This window comes from Pygoscelis adeliae, unplaced genomic scaffold (assembly GCF_000699105.1).
Source record: "Pygoscelis adeliae isolate BGI_AS28 unplaced genomic scaffold, ASM69910v1 Scaffold119, whole genome shotgun sequence".
NCBI classification, from domain to species: Eukaryota; Metazoa; Chordata; class Aves; order Sphenisciformes; family Spheniscidae; genus Pygoscelis; species Pygoscelis adeliae.
This window is the reverse complement of record NW_008825560.1, coordinates 51,188-69,681: the sequence shown is the minus strand read 5'-3', so window position 1 is coordinate 69,681 and position 18,494 is coordinate 51,188. Positions and strand designations below refer to the sequence as shown.

Genomic DNA, 18,494 nt, shown 5'->3' with positions numbered 1-18,494 from the left:
CCCCAACCTAAATGGAATAGATAAAATAAAATGGTATAAACTGCGGCAACAACTTGTTTCCTGTACTGGATGGATGACAGCAGTACAGCATCAATCTGTTTGGGCAGTTTTCCTTATGGTAGAAGAGCTAGTCAGAAAGGCATGGAGTGTGGTGTTCAGTGAGATGGCATCTCAAAAATACTGAACATACGTAAAGGCATAGTTAGACAGTTGTTAGACCATGCTTATATATGAAGCATCTGGAAGGCTTAGAACATTTGAAAATCTTGGGAGGGTGGGGGGGAAGAGTGGAACTGGCACTCTTGTAGTGGCTTATTTCTGACCTTTAGGTTTGTGATTTAAAAAAAAAGAATAGTTCTTCATGCAATTAAGTAGAATTTGTGTGGACTAGCAGTTACACTTGCAAAATATGTTTAAATTATCTACTGTTCTGGATCTATATCACTTGAGCGGATGAATTTATGTATGACTTTCCTGTTAATGTGCCTGTAAAATAGAGTGTAGAGAGGAAAACACTGAAAAGGAAAGGCATTGACTTGTAAACAAGGTATAGTCAGAGAGCTCCAACTTCATTAAGAGATTAAATGCTATACTTGGATACAGAGGTTTGGGATGTGAACGACATACTTAATGTTGCCTCGGGTATTATATGGATGCTTGTGGTATGTAAAGCTGTAATGCATAAAATTGTTAATGCTATGTAATCAAATAACTCTCCTTGACTCATTCTTCTGAAAACTTAAAAGAATTCTAAAATATTAGTACAGCTAAAAGCTGTTGTAGTTAAGCCCATTGAAAATCCTGCTGCTTGGAGAAGGAGTGCTTGCCTTTTTCCCTGCTCCAGCCCTGAGAAAAAGGCTAGGGAGTAAAACATTTCCTTCCCTGCCCTCTTCCACATCCCCTGGTTCCCTTCCTTTTTCCTGCACTTGACCTTGGTGCTCATGGGGCTGAGTCACTCACTGGGCTGGTTCAACGTGCTAAACTGGCAGAAAACTAAACTCCTGCAGAGGGGAAAACATGCTTCCCCTGTTTTGGAGTTGAGGTGAGTGAGTGCTGCAAAAAGTCTGAGAATGGCTTGAGTTGTGTCAAGGTGGGAGGGGGGTAAAGCTGAGAGCAGAGATGGAATTAAAAAAAGAGGGAGACTGGGAAATTCCCCTTTGGCTCACCCTTAGCCTATATAGCTCAGCATATAATTTTGTTGCAATTGTTCAGGAATCTAGAATTTTATCAGTTTTGATTGAATTGTCTGGCTTAAAAAACAAGTAGTTGTTCTGCAATTTCCTTGACTGCACTAGTACCTTAAAAAAACCCAAACCAAAACAAAAACCAAAACAAACAAAAAAAACCAACAAAAAAACTCCACCAAACTCACAACACCATTTTTTGCAGGAAAGCAGGGTGTATGCTGTTTGACTATTAGATCACCAGTAAAGTAGTTCTGGTATCTTATTAGCAAGGCACTTAATTATTTTGCGGATTTATCCCCTTTCACACATTCTTATCTGATACTCATCTATGTGATAATGGAGTAAGCTGGGATGTTCTTACTCTGTGTTCTTCATTCCTTCATAATCATCTGAAATTCTATAGCCTTGTATTTTCTGGTTATGTGACACCCTCGCGTGTGTGAAGGAGGGGAAGACTTGGGTGAGTGGCTATTTGGCTGGATTACAGCACTGGCCAAAGTAGTACTTGGGAAGAATAGGGAGGCAGAGTGGAAATTAATGTGTGTATTGAACAAAATAGTTGAGGGTCAGAACCTGCTGACGCAAATCTGCACAAAGTAGTAGAAAGCATATGTGCCTGTGCAGAAGCGTATGTGCCTGTGTCTTTTAATGTGTTTATAATAGACTACAAGGGAAGGGTAGTGAGGAAATAGTAACTGGTTGAAGAAGAGAAGGAAACAGGAGTCTGTTGTAGGCAGTAATGAATGAAGTCTTATGAGAAATTCTGGCTTTGATTTGTGTTGGGTTTTTTTATTTGTTTTCTTCACACATAGCAGTAGTGACTGTCTATTAGATAGACCTGTCAAAACTTTTTATAAAGTCAAATCTCTGATGTTAGCAGTTCTGCATGTCAGGTGTTTCAAAGCATAACTGGTATTTTTTAGCATCCCATAGTATTATTTACCTAGCCACAGAAGTGTCTTATTTAGAAACCAATATGAGAACTAACTCCTACAAAATCTTTTTAAATTGAGGACCCTCAAATACAAGGAATATCAATGACAAACATGATCATTTATCAAGAAGTCATCACATAACTAATGAAGCACGAATGCTGTGAATTTTGGTAAAATGCTAATTCCTGGAAAACCAGGAAATAGTTGAGGCAGGGGTGTGTGTGTATATATATATACACAATGGAGGGAAGACAGGCTAATCTTACTGAGATGTCTAGTATATTTTCAGTCAGCCTCTGCTGAAACACAGAACCAATCTGTAATTCAGAACTTACTGTACAGAAAAATACAGTATTACATGTTCCCCTTCATTCCATTGCAGTTTGTCCAGTTTTCTGTACCCTGAAAAAATGCAAACTGATGTCTTCACTTTTTTTTTTTTTTAAATCTCCACAGGTGTTATCCCTCTGTGCCCTGTTCATGTGCTTAGTCAGTAGTGTGCACAGTGTTTCCAGTACTGGCTAAAGGCTCAGGTCTAGGGATATGCATGGGAGCATGGGTTGGCAAATATGATACTGTTTTCCACATGCTCTTCCAGGCTCCAACAACTTGTGGGCCAGAAAAAGATGAGCCTTCTATGAAACTGGATTAGTTTCTCATTTTTTGGTGAGTTTAGATTTTTAGATTAAGTTCTAAATTTTTTTGTATTCTAAATACACTCGGTGAATTTCTCTTCCATTCTATTATGCAGTGAGGAATTAAGGTATGCTTTTGGCACCTCAGAAACTGTGGCAGTAAGATCTGCTGCTCAAAGGCAAATTACCTCATTTGTTTGTTTTCTGATCCAGTCATCAGATTAAAGGCATCCAATCATGCTAATACTTGTCAGATCCGTCTCCAGATCACTCAAGATTTTTTTATAAACCTTGTCCCATCTTAACCCTATCACCTTTTTTTCAAACTGAAGACTCTTATTTAGTCATTCTTTACATGGAAGCTATTCCATACTTATTGTTCCACTTTCTGTCTTTCTCTGAACTTTTTCCACTTCTGTGCATTTTGAAATGGGAGACGTTCCAGAATTGTGCATGATAACCAAGTTGTGAACAAACTGATTTTTTTTTTTCCGTGCATTTGTCTAACATGGACTTTTTTCCCCCTTTTCATTCCCCATGTTCAGGTTGTGGTTTGAAAAGTGATTATTGAACTGGTGTTTTTATGAAACAATCATAATCAAAGTATCTCATTCATGAGAGGTAATGATCAGTTGGAGTCCAAGTAGTTTAGGATTGTTTTCCTTTGTGTACGTATAGATCTACTTTTAAATCTCTATGTCAAATTTTGTCTGTTGGTTTAACATTCATTTAGTCTTGGAGATCTGCAGCTCTCCACAGTTGGCCTGTGCCTTGACTATCCTAAATAACTTGAAATAGTCTCAAACTGTCACATCTCTGGTCACCTCATGCGTTTTATTTTTGTTGCTGTTTTTTATTAAAGTGTGGAGCAGCACGTGTCCGAGCAGAGCTTCAATGACTGTCTCCATCTCTGAGAGTAGACCATATTTGTTTTCTATTTTCTTACTCAGTTATTTACCTATGGCTTATCTAATATTTTCTCTTTTATTCTATGGCTGCTTTATTTCCTTAAGTATGTTCAGAGAAGTACTTAATCAAAAGTCTTTTGGAGCTCTTGGCAGACTGTATAAATTAGGTTTCCATTATCCATGTGCTTGTTGATTCTTTCAAAGAACTCTTTTAGGCATGTGAGACAGAATCTCCCTTTACAGGAACCACATTGGTTGTCCTCCCCCACCACCCCAATGTCATATTGTGTAATACAATGTTGGAATGGAAAATATTATTCCTGTTGCAGATAAATGTATATCTGACATTTGATCACAGGCATGGGAGTTACACACAGGGATTTTTTTTTTTGCTCTTAGGTGCATTGGCTGAGCAGGTCAACTCCTGATGTATGCCCAGCTCTGCCAAGCTGCTCTAACTGTTCCTTTCACGGTTTAATATAGCTACATGTATCATTGTGAATATAAGTGTTTCTGTTAGCTATTGATAGCTCCAAGGGAAACGGGGGCAAATAAAGGAGGCAGAGTGAAGGATAATAAACTAACTTCACTGTGGAGTAAGTGGTCACTTAGCATTTTGTAACTGTTTAAACATTTCTTTTAGACTGTTGCAGTTTTGACCTTTTTTTGTGAAGGAGAGGATCTTAATGCTTGAAATGGACAGCAAATTATTATTTTTACTCCATTGTGTTAATTTCATGTGAATGAAATGCTAACATTCTCTTACTGTACTTATTGCCTAAGAGCTTAAATGTGAATAATTCTATTCATAAAACAACTTTAAAGTAGAATATTCCAGGAGAAAGTGACATCAAATATAGCAATATCAACGCTCATAATTTTAACTTCTTAGTAATAATATTTTCATTAGAGGATAAGATATTTTTTGATCTCTTATTGCTGATTTTTTTTCTTTTGGTGATAATACTTTTGCAGCCATCAGAATATGGTGAGTAAAGGTCTTCTGGTGTTAACAGTTTTTTACTGTTTTTCGTAACAGAACTTTACTTGTAATGTTTTGTTATCTTATAATTATAAGATGACTGTTACTGTGTTAAAAGCTCACAGGTAAGCTTTGTAAAGGCTGCCTTTGGTAAGGGATATAGTTTGTTACTGCATAGCAGATCCTATTAGCTCCTGCTGGGGGGGAAAAAAAAAAGTATTTCTCTTCTCTCCACAAGCTGCTGCTTGTGAACTGTTTTAGGGAGCCAAATCGGCAGGAAACTAGCTATGACAGAAAACAGGTTCTTTTTAAAAAGTTGTTTTAAGAGGCTTTATTTCTGTGAATCAGTTCATTGCAGAACAACAGTGGTGTTCCACCCCTACCCCAACACAGAAAACCACCCCTTTTGGCAGTACTGACCTGATTAATTTTTCCTGCATCTTTGAACTATGTTGTTGCTTTACATAGAAATAGATACTAAAGCATGGGGAATGAAATAATTAGTGCTATTTTTATTTGCTCTCTAGACTAATGAACTACAGAATGTTATCACAGGGGACTTATTTTCTGAATCTGAGTGAAATATTAAAGCTTGAGGCTGCCCCCCTTAACAAAATGTTTTGCTTGGTTTAAATGAATTCTCCTACCAATTTAAATGGATTCTCCTACCAATTTTTCTTCTACACAATCCTTTTGTGGCTTATGTAGTATTTTTTTACATAATCAGATAGTATTTCTTTTCCTACTTTATTCGGTGTACCAGTTGAACAAGGAGCATTTCTGGTACACACTATAACTTGTATAACTGCAATTATTTGTATGCCATGGCTTTGTGAACTGTCCAGACAGTAGCTAGCAGAATTTTAATTCTGCTAGTAGTGTAGCTTGTACTGTCAGGTTTCTATTTACCTTCCCCCACCCCAAGCTAATAGGAGTACTTCAGGTTTGGAATATGTTTTCCTTGTCTCTTTGCACCTTTGACACAGTGGTGACGGCAAAGACAAATTCAGTGGAGAAGGTGTCATCATTCTTGGCAGTGGTTGCGAACATTTTTCCTTCCCTGGTGAAAGAAAAATACATGGTAAAGTGTACTGGGTTTATGTGGCAAGGTTTTGGTAGCGAGGTGGGTGCAGGGGTGGCTTCTGTGAGAAGATGCCAGAAGCTGTCCCCATGTCGAACAGAGCCAGTTCCAGCTGGCTCCAAGATGGACCTGCCACTGGCCAAAGCTGAGCCCATCGGTGATGTTGGTAAGAAAGGGTAAAGGAAAAAAAAAAGCTGCGCAACAGCAGCTAAGAGAGACGAGTGAGAATATGTGAGAGAAACAATTATGCAGATGCCAAGGTCCGTGAAGAAGGAGGGGGAGGAGGTGCTCCAGACGCTGGAGCAAAGATTCCACTACAGCTTGTGGTGAAGACCATGGGATGCAAGTTGTCCCCCTGCAGCCCATGGAGCAGATATCCACCCTGCAGCTCGTGGAGGACCCTTGCCTCAGGGCAGGTGGATGTGCCCTGAAGGAAGCTGTGACATGTGGAGAGCCCACACTGGAGCAGGCTCCTGGCAGGAACTGTTGCCTATGGAGAGGAGTCCATGTCGGAGCAGGTTTTCTGGCAGGACCTGTGACCCCATGAGGAGACCCATGCTGGAGCAGTCCATTCCTGAAGGACAGGTGACCCCATGGAAAGGACCCATGCTGGAGCAGTTCTTGAACTGCAGCCTGTGGGAAGGACCCTATATCGGAGAAGGTCATGAAGGACTGTCTCCCGTGGGTGGGACCCCACGCTGGAGCAGGGGAAGAGTGTGAGGAGGAGGGAGGAGCAGAGACAGCACATAATGAACTGACCACAACCCCCATTCCCCAACCCCCTGTGCTCGTCGGGGGGAGGAGGTAGAGAAGTTGAGAGTGAAGTTGAACCTGGGAAGAAGGGGGGGGGGGGGGAACATGTTTCTAGATTTGTTCTTATTTCTCATTATCCTACTCTTTTATTAATTGATAATAAATTAAATTAATTTCCCTAAGTCAAGTCTGTTTTGCCCATGATGGTAATTGCTGAGTGATGTCTCTGTCCTTTTCTCAACCCATGAGCTTTTTAATCTTATTTTCTCCCCCTGTCCTGTTGAAGAGGGTGAGTGATAGAGCGGCTTTTTGGGCACCTGGCAGCTAGCCAAGGTCAACCCACCACATGAAGTCTATGAAAACTGCAGTCTCTCTGATTTCATATGCAAATTTTCAACTAGTTGCAAAATTGGATGAAGTTTTGATGCACTAGGTTGTGCAACACTAGCTTCTTGCTATGCTGCCCTGACCCTGCTTTACAAGAGGTATAACTGTTTCTTTGGCCACTTCTCAACCCTCAAAATTGCCATCCTTGAGTTTTAGGGCATCAAAAGTGTTACTTATTATTTTTAAAGGTCTGACTGTAATATTCAGAAATCGATTCATGAGCAGTGAGCAGTATACAAACTTAAAGATGGTCCCTGAATAACTTTTCTCTTGACTCACAGCTAAATGGAGACTCACAGCTAAATGGAAAGCATGGCTTAATAATGTCTGTGTCAGTTGGACAGTATTATCTGCTTCCTGATTTCAGCAGCTAGCATTCTTAATTAGGTACCTTAATTATCTGTATCCTTTAGCTAACTCATAGCAACCAAAAAGAAGCAGCATGCAGCCTGTTTAGGAAATCGTTCTGGGAGCCTTTGGGAGGTGAGATGTTGAGTGGTAACTGCTCTGCAAAAATGGATGTTTTTTTTTAAACTCGTGTATCTTCTGAAAAAGAAAAAAAAAATCCTCTCTCTTTATGGAAGAAGAAATGAAAAACTTGTTCTGTTTCTTGCCTTCTGACAAGGGACTCACAAATTTGAAACTTTTTAAAGTTAAAAGCAACTTCCTACAAGCTTACTTTTTGAAGAGAATAAAACCTTTTAGCAGATTAATTCCAATCTTAAAGAATGGGAATCTTGCATATTTTTCTTCTAGCTTCAGAAAGGAAAGTTTAGAACATCCTTGAAAATATGTCAGAACTTCACTTTGTTACCTGTAGAACTGTCCTGATAGAAAATTACCAGGACATAAACAACCTAATAGCTTGCTACCATTGATTAGTGACCCGTCCTATCTTTATCCTTCTACTGGCCTTTCTTGCTTTGTGGAACATCTGCTAAAGACTTGCACAAGCTGCTTTATTTTGCTGGCAACGAACAAGAAGCAGTCCCGGGGGGTGGGGGGGAGGGGGAAGGGATGGCGGGGAGGGGAACAAAACATAAAAAAAAATCAAAATGGGGAGGTACAGGAGGCAGGCTCTTTGCAGCATCAGTGAGTTAAGCAGCTCTTTTAGGGGCCTAGTAAGTACCAGAGCTGGTTCTAGGAAGGAGGAACTTTGGGAAATTGGCTTGAAAGGAGCCTTCAACCCTTTCAGCCTTTCCACAGTTGACCATGCTTGTGGCATAGGTGTTAGGATCACAGAGAAAAGTAGATTTCGGATGTGACTCAAAGATTTGACCACAGGAACTAGTCTGTTCTAAGCAATAACAGCCATTTAATAGAATTGAAACAGTTTGTATGAAGTTGTTTAAAGCCGGTATAAAATGTGTAAAATAAATTAATGCATAAACTAGAAAACAGTGATATCCGTTTTTATCTAATTTGAAAGAAAATTAACAAATTATGCAGCCAGTCTTAAACAAGACTCCTTTATAATTTCAAAATAGTTGTTTTTAAAAAGAGTGCTTGCAAAGTTACTAGAATTATATTTTAAAGTGGTTTTTATCTGCTACATCTTAAGTACAATTAGTGCAAGCTCTTTCTACATAAAATCAATGTTTAGCAACTATACTTATGGTTAACTTGCTTCAGATCTGCTAATATGTACTTGATGCATAAAATTGGCTTTTCTAATAGTAGATAGATCTTTAGCAACAAGTAGTATTAACCTATTCCAATGTGTGCTGATCTGCTTAGTGGAAGTATTTTAAAGTGAATTTATTTGATGGAAAGAAAACTTTAAATGTATTTATTAGGCAAAGATGTGGGATGTTTTAGTAATTTCATCCTGCCCGTTTCACTAAGCATGGTGTTTATTGCTGACGGAAATCCTCCAGCTTAAATCTCTTTAGAGAGTTCTGTGACTGTCATGTAGTTTGGCTGTGTCGTGCATGCTTCACACTGCACGAAGCCTTAATGACTTGTTTCAGGATTAATCCAATACTAGTAAGAAACAGGATTTGAGATCTTACACAAAGCTGGGAGGAAGCAACTGTCAGTTTCCTGTTTCAATTCTTGATATGTGAAGAATCAGCGGAGGGGAATGACTTGATTTTCCTTAATCATGAGTGAACAAGACTATGAAGAAAGTGGGCCAAATCCAAGTGAGTCTTTAAAAGACAATACCATGGTTCTAATGAGTCTCTTACTGAAATAGCAGGTGCTATACTTCCAGCTATACTATAAAGAATTTATAAAGAGCTTTTGCAGTGTGTTTTCATTAGAAGTAGGCTGTGCTTGATTATAATAGTAGCCTAAGTAAAGGAAAACTAAAATTTAGTGATGTTGATAAGGTAAGTGATGGATGTACTATTAGAATCCTCCATTATGTAAAGGGGTTTACAAGGAGCTTAAGTACATCTTGTTCTGCTTTTCAAGATAACTTACATAAATTGTGCTAGTCATTGATAAAAATAATGCAAGAAATTGATGACATAGTAAATATATTTAGACATTTGTTTACTAAAAAAACTAATAACCTGCAACTTTGAAGTAGATTGCACTGAATTCTTAAACCCATCTGATGCAAAAATTCAGAGGCAAGATATGTTCAAACAAGTTTATTGATGCCTTTTCATAATTTGAATTAAAGCAAGGTAGTGGCTTTTGTAAACTCGAGTTTGTTAGAGCTCTAAAGAATACTTCTATATATTTTTGGATTAGGAGTGGTAAGAAATTAAATGTTTAAGACTTTCTGAGTGCTCTTTAGTTGCCTGTCAATCAAAAATTTGGATGTATAGAAAGTAAATATGCATGATAGAGAAGATAGAATTACAGCTTTTGCCACAGGCAGCTTTCTTGGATGTGACACTTCTATACATTGGATTTAGTGACTTTTAAAATTTATGTATTTTTACCTTAAAAAGTGTGTTTACATTAACAGTAATTGTTTGTTTACCCTTGTGCAAACAGGATCTCATCTTCATATTCTCAGTTTGTATTGGTTTGTTCTTAATGTGACTAAATGCTAGCTTAATGAAAATGTTGCCATAGGTTTTAAAAAAAAAAAAAACAAACAAAAAAAAACCCTGTTATTTTTCACCCGTATCTGGCTAACCAGAACCTACTTCAAGGTACATGGATTGTGATTAAGAGTTGCCCTTTGGAAACTGAAAGGCTAGGACTTTTCTGTGAAGCATTGTTCTTCAACTGTGTTCTGCTTTAGGCAGAAGCATATAAAGTTAGAAATTTCTAATGGGAAGCAAAACTCTTTAGTATTACACATGTACTTGTTTAGAGAACAGCTATACCTTATCATAGCCAAGCTATCTTATTTGAGGCCATGTGGTTCAAAAGTTTTAGATCACTCTCACTTCTTTAAAAAACACCTGTATTCTTTTGCCATATAAAAAGAATCTGCTTTTATTTTTCAGGTAGATGTTAAACTCTTACAGCATGACGGGAGACATAGATGCTTGCTTTTTTTGGACAAAATGTGTTTGAATGCAAAGGCAAATAGGATCATTTCTTGAGTGTGAACAATAATGACAGACATAGTGTGGGACAGCGAGGAAGCAGTGAATCTGGAAAGGATTTAGGGGTCAGACTGGAATAGAATAGCATGAGCTTGGTTTAATGCTGTGGTAAAGAGGGCTAGCCTGATCCTTGGAGTAGAGAGGTGATGATTATACTTCTGTAAATAGCATGATTGAGACTGGTGTTAGAAGGCTGTATTTGATTTTTAAAGTTTGAAAATTTTTATTTTGCATAACTTAAAAACTGGAGAGAATGTTGCCACAAAAATGATTAAAGGTTAGGAAAACGTTTTATGAACTTAACTCGTTCAGTTTTTCAAAAGGAAGCTTGACATGATTTGATAAGTATAGTTACCTTCACAGGTAGAAAATACTAAGTGCCAGTGGTTAAATTTGGAAGGTGTACTAGGATGTTACAGCTAGAAGTTTGAAAAGAGCCAAATTTAAACAGAAATAAGGAACAATTTGTTTGAGTCTTTTTCCAGTGAATAAAAAAACCTTAATCTTTATAAAGATAAATTTATAGGCTTTTTTCTTATTTCAGTTCTGAAAACATCAAGAGATACACTGGTCAAATCTCAGTACGTTTTTTCAAAGTTAGAGCCTAATGCAGAAATGAAATTCTGCAACCTGTGGAAAGACAGGAAGTCAGATTAGATGGTCTAATATTTTTTTTTTTTGTCCTTAATCTCTTGAACAGACATCCTAGTGCAAATTTAGGATCACTTAAATGATCATTTCCTTCTTCTACCCCAAGCCCTGCTCTGCCACTTTCCCTCAGACAAGACACTTGTAACACTTTTTTCATACTCTACCTCTTTTGATTTGGGGGGGGTGGAGGAGAAAAACCAACCACTGTAGTTCTATGACTTAGTAATATTGGCATCAATGCTAAGGAAGTGGTTTTGCTTACGCTGATTGCTCATTCTTACACTGATGGTGTCTCTAGTGACAGCACAAGCATTTGTGTAATGAACACACAAACTCATCTGGATTAAAAGTAGGAGCAAGAATAAAAACAAAAGCAAAACAACTCTCTCCCAACCCAGCATTAAGCACACAACACTGTTGCATTTATAATAAATAGTTCTGTTTGTGTGAGGAACAGTGTGATACAGGGACACAAATGGGTGAGTAGTAAGTGTGAGGGGGGACTGAGAGGGCCACCTTTTTGGTGGCAAAGGTGGATTCTGCCTGTTTAAGCTGTGCTGTTGGGTTCTGTCTTACACTGTATAAAATGGACCAGTTTGGATCAGCTTAGAAATTTTTAACTGGTAACATACCTTAAAGTATTTGATGATCACTACTCTGAAACTTCTGAGGAATATGAATTTGAACAAAGTGCTCTCTTTTGCCTCTATGATATGCAGATGTATTTCTGATGTAAATTTTGTTTGGTGTGTGGAAAAGTTAATGAGACATTATCTGATGGCATTGGCTGTTCTAAACTTGAGGCTAGCACAACTCTGGGGCAGTTTGTGGTAACTTGTGTGGGTTACACTGCATCGGCAATTGCAGGGCTGGGGTGTATGGGCGTGCACCTTAGAGGAATGTCTAAAACTACACTGGAAGTTATCATTTTTATTGTATGTTTAACTCGCCTCCGCACCTGAAAAGAGTTTGAGTTGATGCAATTTCAAAGAAGCCTGAGGGAAAGGTGATTTGCTTGTCAAGCATTGGAACAGGCTGCCCAGGAAAGTGGTTGAGTCACCAACCCTGGAGGTATTTAAAACACGTGTAGATGTGGTGCTTAGGGACATGGTTTAGTGGCCGACTTGGTAGTACTAGGTTAATGGTTGGACTCTGATCTTAAGGGTCTTTTCCAACCTAAATAATTCTATGATTTGATTATCTTTAAGCTTCCTCATGGAATTCAAGGGAATAGGGTTAAAACAAAGCTCTAAATGGCTTGAGACTTACTAGTGGAACAAAGTACTTATTTCTATATTCAATGTTACCTCTGTGGAAGCAACTGAAATAGTTTTTTCTATTTGCTCCATTCCACTTAATGCACCAGAGGTGATATTTACAGCATTTGTGAGAATTGTAAATCCTGTCTTTTTTTTTTTTTAGTTCTGGTTTTCTAATGAATGCATTCTTTTGAAGAAAGGATGAGCTAAAGATTGGGATAGTAGCTTATTTCATTAATCTTGCCATAGTTGTTCAGTGTGTGTTGATAGTTCTTCCTACTGGATGGTGTAATACATCTCAATTTGAGATACATGTTTGTAAGGCTCACTGTATTTCTAAGCATATTTAAATAAGCATACTCCTAAAGGTGGTGGTTTTTAATTTACAGGCAATATGATTTTGTTGACAGCAATGCTGAAAACTCAAAGGAGCTTGTTCAAAGGTGTTCATAATTGTAGGATTAGTCAACAACTGCAGATGAGAGAGTACTTGTCAGTACATTTTTGTGGTCACTTTTTCAGCATTGATCGTCTTTCAAATAGAGCTAAAATAGATAATGCTGATCATGTAAAATACTGTAAAAATGCTCTACCAAACAGTCACAAAATACTAAGAGAGACAACTGTATTAAAGACAGAGAATTCTGTAGACTGTGGTAGTGACGGGCTATTTTGAAGACTAGTATTAGAAAGCTTTAAAATAGGTATAATATTGGTTGGAAACACTGAAAAAGGATTTGAAGAATAAGAAACCTAAGTTCTGTGTTTTTTCCATTTGAAGTCTTTTAGGTGACAAGACTTGCTTGTTAGAGACACTGTGCTCTGAGCTTTTTCCTGCTGGAGCAAAGCCAAGTAACTGTTTGTTTAGAAATACAAGCATATAAAGGAATACTTCACTATCTTCCTACCTACAATTTAAAATAGTTAATGTACAGTGCTGAGATGCTGATTTTTACCTCCAGAACTGGTAAGACAAAACTATATTCTTTAACCTCAGAATTATGAATACTGATTCACATTATTTGTTTGGCTACCCTTTTGGTGTTTTGATTAGTCTAATGATACCCACTGAAGTAGTATCTCCAGTGACGTTGCACTCTGTATGAATGCAAAACAATACTTGAAATTCCCCAGCTCGCTTTTTGAAAAATATTCCTTTCTGAAGGGATTGGAAGTACCCCAAAGGGAGTACTAATATCTAGTTAATAAGTACAGCTACTAGCTATCAATAGGCAAGAAAGTCAATAAAGCGTGGTCTTAGCAAGACAAATATCAAGCAACCTTATTTTTATTTTAACTTGGGAATGTGCCTTGTAATGAATGCTTTGTAAGAACTTCAGCAAAAATAACGTGGTCACTTCAAGGAATGGAGCTAAAAGAAAAACAGTGTTCCAAAAAATCTTGAAGAAAGTGCAGTGTCTTAACTAAGAAGTTCTAGTCCTCGTATGCTTTAGCAAGACGATGAGAGGAATCAGCATGTATTTGCTTGGGGACAGAGTTGCTTTTTGTCTATGGAACAGCTAACTGAACCTTTCTCTAAGTATGATAGAGCCGATTAAAGAATAAATGCCGACTTCTCAGATAATCTTGTGCCAAACCAGCATGTTCCATCCACTGTGAAACATCTTGAGGTGCTGGTCCATGAGGGAGATTCTTTTGTGTTCACAGTGCTCCTTCTGCTGGCCTTGCATTAAGCATTGTTGGAGGAGAGGCACCTAGACAGGCTGTAGGACTTGAAGCAATGGGGGACCAGTTATAAACTGTAGAAAAACAGAAAAATGAAAGCTGGAGGATATGGATAGAAGGAGATACATTGGGTAAGAACAGTAGCTGTGGATGAATTAATCAACAGTTCTTCTCCGGAATGTGGAATTAATTCTAGAGCCCTAATGGACAATAGCTATCTTTCGAGTCTTTTATGATAGCATGCAGCTTCTATGTCATGCTACCAATAAGTATAGTGATACTATGGAGAGCCTACTGGACAAGGGAGCTATGGAGAGTGGTAGGAAACTCATCAGGGAGGTAGTCGCTTATCTGCTTGAGGGACTGAGATCTATATCTGTCTTTATTACAACCAAGATAATACTTTGTGCTGAGGCTGGTGTCCATGTTTGCAAGAGCTTTGTTCTGGGACTTCATGTGGGGAGAAGGGTCCTGGATGGGGCAGAGTGGAGGACATGGTCAAAAGACTACAACTTGTTCTCCAGCTGTTCCTTAATTCTGTAGTGAAGAGACTGTGTAGGTCCTGTTGCTGAAAACTGTGAATATAAGGGTAAAAGCACAGACAGGCAAAGCAACATAGGCAATGACTTGAGACTATTTGGAAATGTTGATATTGTGACAGTGTTGACATGTAATAGCTTTTGTATTGCATGGGCTGGAAGGCAGTGGAAGTGATGCTATATTTTTGAGAGGTGTGCCAGATCAGGTCAGGGGAGCTACAGCTTAATGAAATTGATATTTCAATAAGAAATAGAATAAATATAACATGTCATGGAGAAGTCCCCACAACCTTTACAAAATAACTTTTTACATAGTTGTTTTTTCATAAATTCCTGCCTCAACTACTGGAGTTTTTTTGAGAGAGTCAGTAAAATAATGAAAAGGTAGGTTGCGGTTTTTTTGTTGTTGCCCAGAAGGTTTATGTGAAGTTCTCTTATCAACTGTTTTTAAGTAAACTAGAAAGATGGGAGAGGGGAGGGATCAGTATATGTACTAAGGAATAATAAGTAATAGTTAAGAGGCAGAACACTGTAAGCTTACTATAACAGTCTTAATCTTTGTAATTTCCTTAAATGTGGACATTGAGTCCACATGTCTGGGACACAGACACAGTGTTTGGCAGCCACCTCCATTGTTATCTAGAACCAATTCTTAAACCAGCATCTTCTGACTACTCCTTTTATGGTATACCTTGTCTTTTTTCTGTTTGTTTCTAATTGTTGTACTTTTCCACCAGGTGATGGGATTGCCAGGGAAAGTAGTCCATTTATTAACAGTGCAGAGATGGACAGAGGAAACATGTATGAAGGAAAGAATATGGCTCTCTTTGAGGTAAGTTAAATACCCCAAAAATGTATTTCACCTTTGATTGAGGCTCTGGTATTGATACGCTATTTAAGTGCTGCTTTTGTGATGAAATAGTATTTTTAGTAAAGTTTAATCTAAGTTCTTTTGCTCTAGCAGCATCAACTGGTCTTGCTTTGATGCTTGCTGTTTATAATAAACAAGGTCTTTCCAACAGTTTGCTTAGCCATCTTGCTGTTGCATTCTATCCACTATTTTCTTGTCCTCTTATGCTCCTCTTTTCTTCCTTTCAAGTATCTTTGCACAGAGAACATGATCTTTCAGTTCCCTCTTTCTGCATGACCCAAATAATGTATTTTTACTATTTTTCCACTAAGTCTTAGAGAAGATTGTGCTAAGGGTCAAAGTAATGTTGGTCATTGTCTCTTTTTGTCATGTATGCAATTTCTTACTATTTTTTAACAGAAACCATGATAGTGGAGTTTTGTCACTGAATTTCTCTCCTTCAAGCTCTATGCCATAAAGCAATGTCCAAAACTTCCTGTGTTCAAATTAGCTGTTGTATTCCTCAGTATTGATAAATTGGCCATAGCTGCTTTTTGTCCCTAATCTCCTTTGAATATATGCTTGCATCAGTTATTTTGAATAGTGGCTGACACTAAATCCTCAGCTGATGGTATAACGATGACTATGTTTTACATATCTCAGATTATAGACCATGCTGTTATAGTGTTGCCTTGAAAGCCTTCTAGTGACTTCATTACCATTGCTGTTGTAGTGGTGAATCTTTTTTGGTACTATGTATGTTTCCTACAATCTTATTCTTCTCATGTTTTCAGCTGACTTGTGTTTGAATTTTTGTATAAACTGTTACAAAGAAGTTTGGCTATTATAGCCATGATTATCATGACCTAATGCCTCAGGCAGAGATGCCTTAATTCTTGTCTTTCTGTTTGCAATCGTGATCTCGTCTTCTTTCCAATATTTGATCTTGTGTACTTGATTGAATTCTCTGGTTCTGCTTTTCTTGGAATCCTTTTATTGTATATGCTTCTCCTGGATTTTATTTGTTTTAGCACGTTTTTGTTTTGTAGCAGATAATTGGCTAAAGAAAGACGGGCTGACTTCTGAATCAAGTAGTATTACATATGGTACGCATATGTGCCTGTATTTTCAACAAATGAACTCTTTGGAGGTAATATGCATGGTTTAAGATAAAATGTAAGCCTGCAACAGTAGGCTTGAGGGTGATCCTTAAGTATCTTGGTGCTTGAGAGAATCATTTGAGGCCACTCTCTAGACACAAGCAAGATGCTGGAAAAACACCCTAATGACTTGACCCTGCCAGTACAATCCCTTAAAAACTGTATTCTGATAGGAATAGCTTTTTATTATTACCAGTGGCCCTTCTCTAGATTTCCCTTATATTCCAGCTGTACAAGCTGGATATTGTAAGACAGTGTAAAAAAGTGAAAGAAATACTGCAAGATAGCCACATAGTGTTAAACTTCGAGAAAGATTTAGAACTCTTGTTGGTTGAAAGCTGACTGGTATTTTGTCCTGCTAATTTTTGGATTTGGGTGAATCAGGTTGACCTGTTGAGTATGTGCTTGAAGTAGTATCACAAAATCATGACTTTTTAAAAAAAAACCATTTAATGAATGCAGTATTCTTAAAATCCTAACAGGAAGAAATGGATAGTAATCCCATGGTGTCATCTCTTCTTAATAAACTAGCAAACTACACTAATCTGACTCAAGGCGTGGTGGAACATGAAGCAGATGAAGACAGCAAGCGAAAGGAAGTCAAGGTATTTAAACTTCTAATAAATTATTGAGACAAAGCTACCCACAAAGGAGCATTTTTCAACCTAAAAAGAAAATATGTGGATGCCTAAAAACAGGAGCAAGATTTGTAATACTGTATTTAAAATTGAAGCGTTTGTGGTACGACTTGTGTTAATTCAGTGTTCTTGTTAGCATGTTCTAGCAAGACCTTCCTGTAAAAGCCCTAGATAAAATGCGTGCAAAGCTAGGACCTGAAACACGCATGCACCTGGTTTCCTGTTTCTTTCTTTTCTTCCTTTTGTCCTTGTATGAGCATCAGTACCTTTTGTCTACCTCTAGTGAGGATATAGTATGATTTTTCGGGGGGGGGGATCCGGTTTATTAATATATTTTAATTGGCTGTGTTTTTACCCAAAGTTGAAACTTAAGGAAAACTTGAGATGAAACAGGTCACACTTTTAAATCCATAAGCATATTTGCTCCTGTTAACATGGTAGCAGTTTTTCTGAGTAGCTCTCTTGTTTCTGTGTGTCGGAATAAGTATTTTTAAAACTTAATGGACACATTCCAAGGAAACATACCTCAAAAATATGATATTGGGGGGGAGGGGAGAAACAAAGGCAAAGGTTCTGTTTGGCATATCCCTAAACACACTTGCTAGAAGACAGCAGCTGAATTCTTTGAGGGTTGTCTACTGGATACCCGAAGTGCCTATCTAGGCCTCTGTAGAAATGAATATATGCAAGAGTTGGAGTCTGCAATGAGGTGTTGGATCGATCCCTCTGTAAGCAGGGAGCTGTTTCACAAGGAGACAGCTTGGATCAAAAACCTGTGACCTGATTTAGTACAAAAATTCCCAGGCAATGAGGGATGATGAGCTGGAACTGGTTGAGCATGGTGACTGAAACTTAAGAAATTTAGGGTAGATACTGAGAAAAGGAGAGTACTGGGAGTCACTTGTCTTTGTGTAGGAGAAGGGGTGCTGCTACTGAGTCTGTATGCTGAGCTATGGAGAAAGGAGGAGAAGCAGATAGGAATGAATCAAAGGAAATGAGCACATAGCAGAAGAGACAGATATGAAAAGGTGCTTGAAAGTAAGGTTAGAACTGGAGCTCATTTGACTGGAAGAGAGATTTATGGTATGGTACCTGAATATTTACAATAGAACTGTTTGCATTAGGACTTGACTAGTATAGGAAGTTGGTACCAGGACAATGGGCAAGGGTGAGGAATAAAGTCCAGCTGTTTGTTTTAGCTTTTTGCTTATCCTGCATTTGTTTGTGCGGGGTTTCTTTTTGTTTGTTTTGTTGTGCTTGTTCTGTATTTGTTTCTTCTCAACTGAAGATACAGCTTGAGATGTGAGAAAACCAACACTAATCAACAC

General features: G+C 38.0%; 1 protein-coding gene across 1 annotated transcript in view; it reads left to right on the top strand.

Moving 5' to 3' along the window:
- The first annotated feature begins 14,261 nt into the window (after window positions 1-14,261).
- Window positions 14,262-18,494, top strand: part of LOC103923919 (solute carrier family 12 member 7-like) — a 37,341-nt gene continuing 33,108 nt past the window's right edge. Inside the window, exons 1-3 of the mRNA XM_009332359.1 lie at window positions 14,262-14,298; window positions 15,256-15,350; window positions 17,011-17,133. Coding sequence (XP_009330634.1) covers window positions 14,262-14,298; window positions 15,256-15,350; window positions 17,011-17,133 — 255 coding nt within the window. The remainder of the gene's footprint in view (window positions 14,299-15,255; window positions 15,351-17,010; window positions 17,134-18,494) is intronic.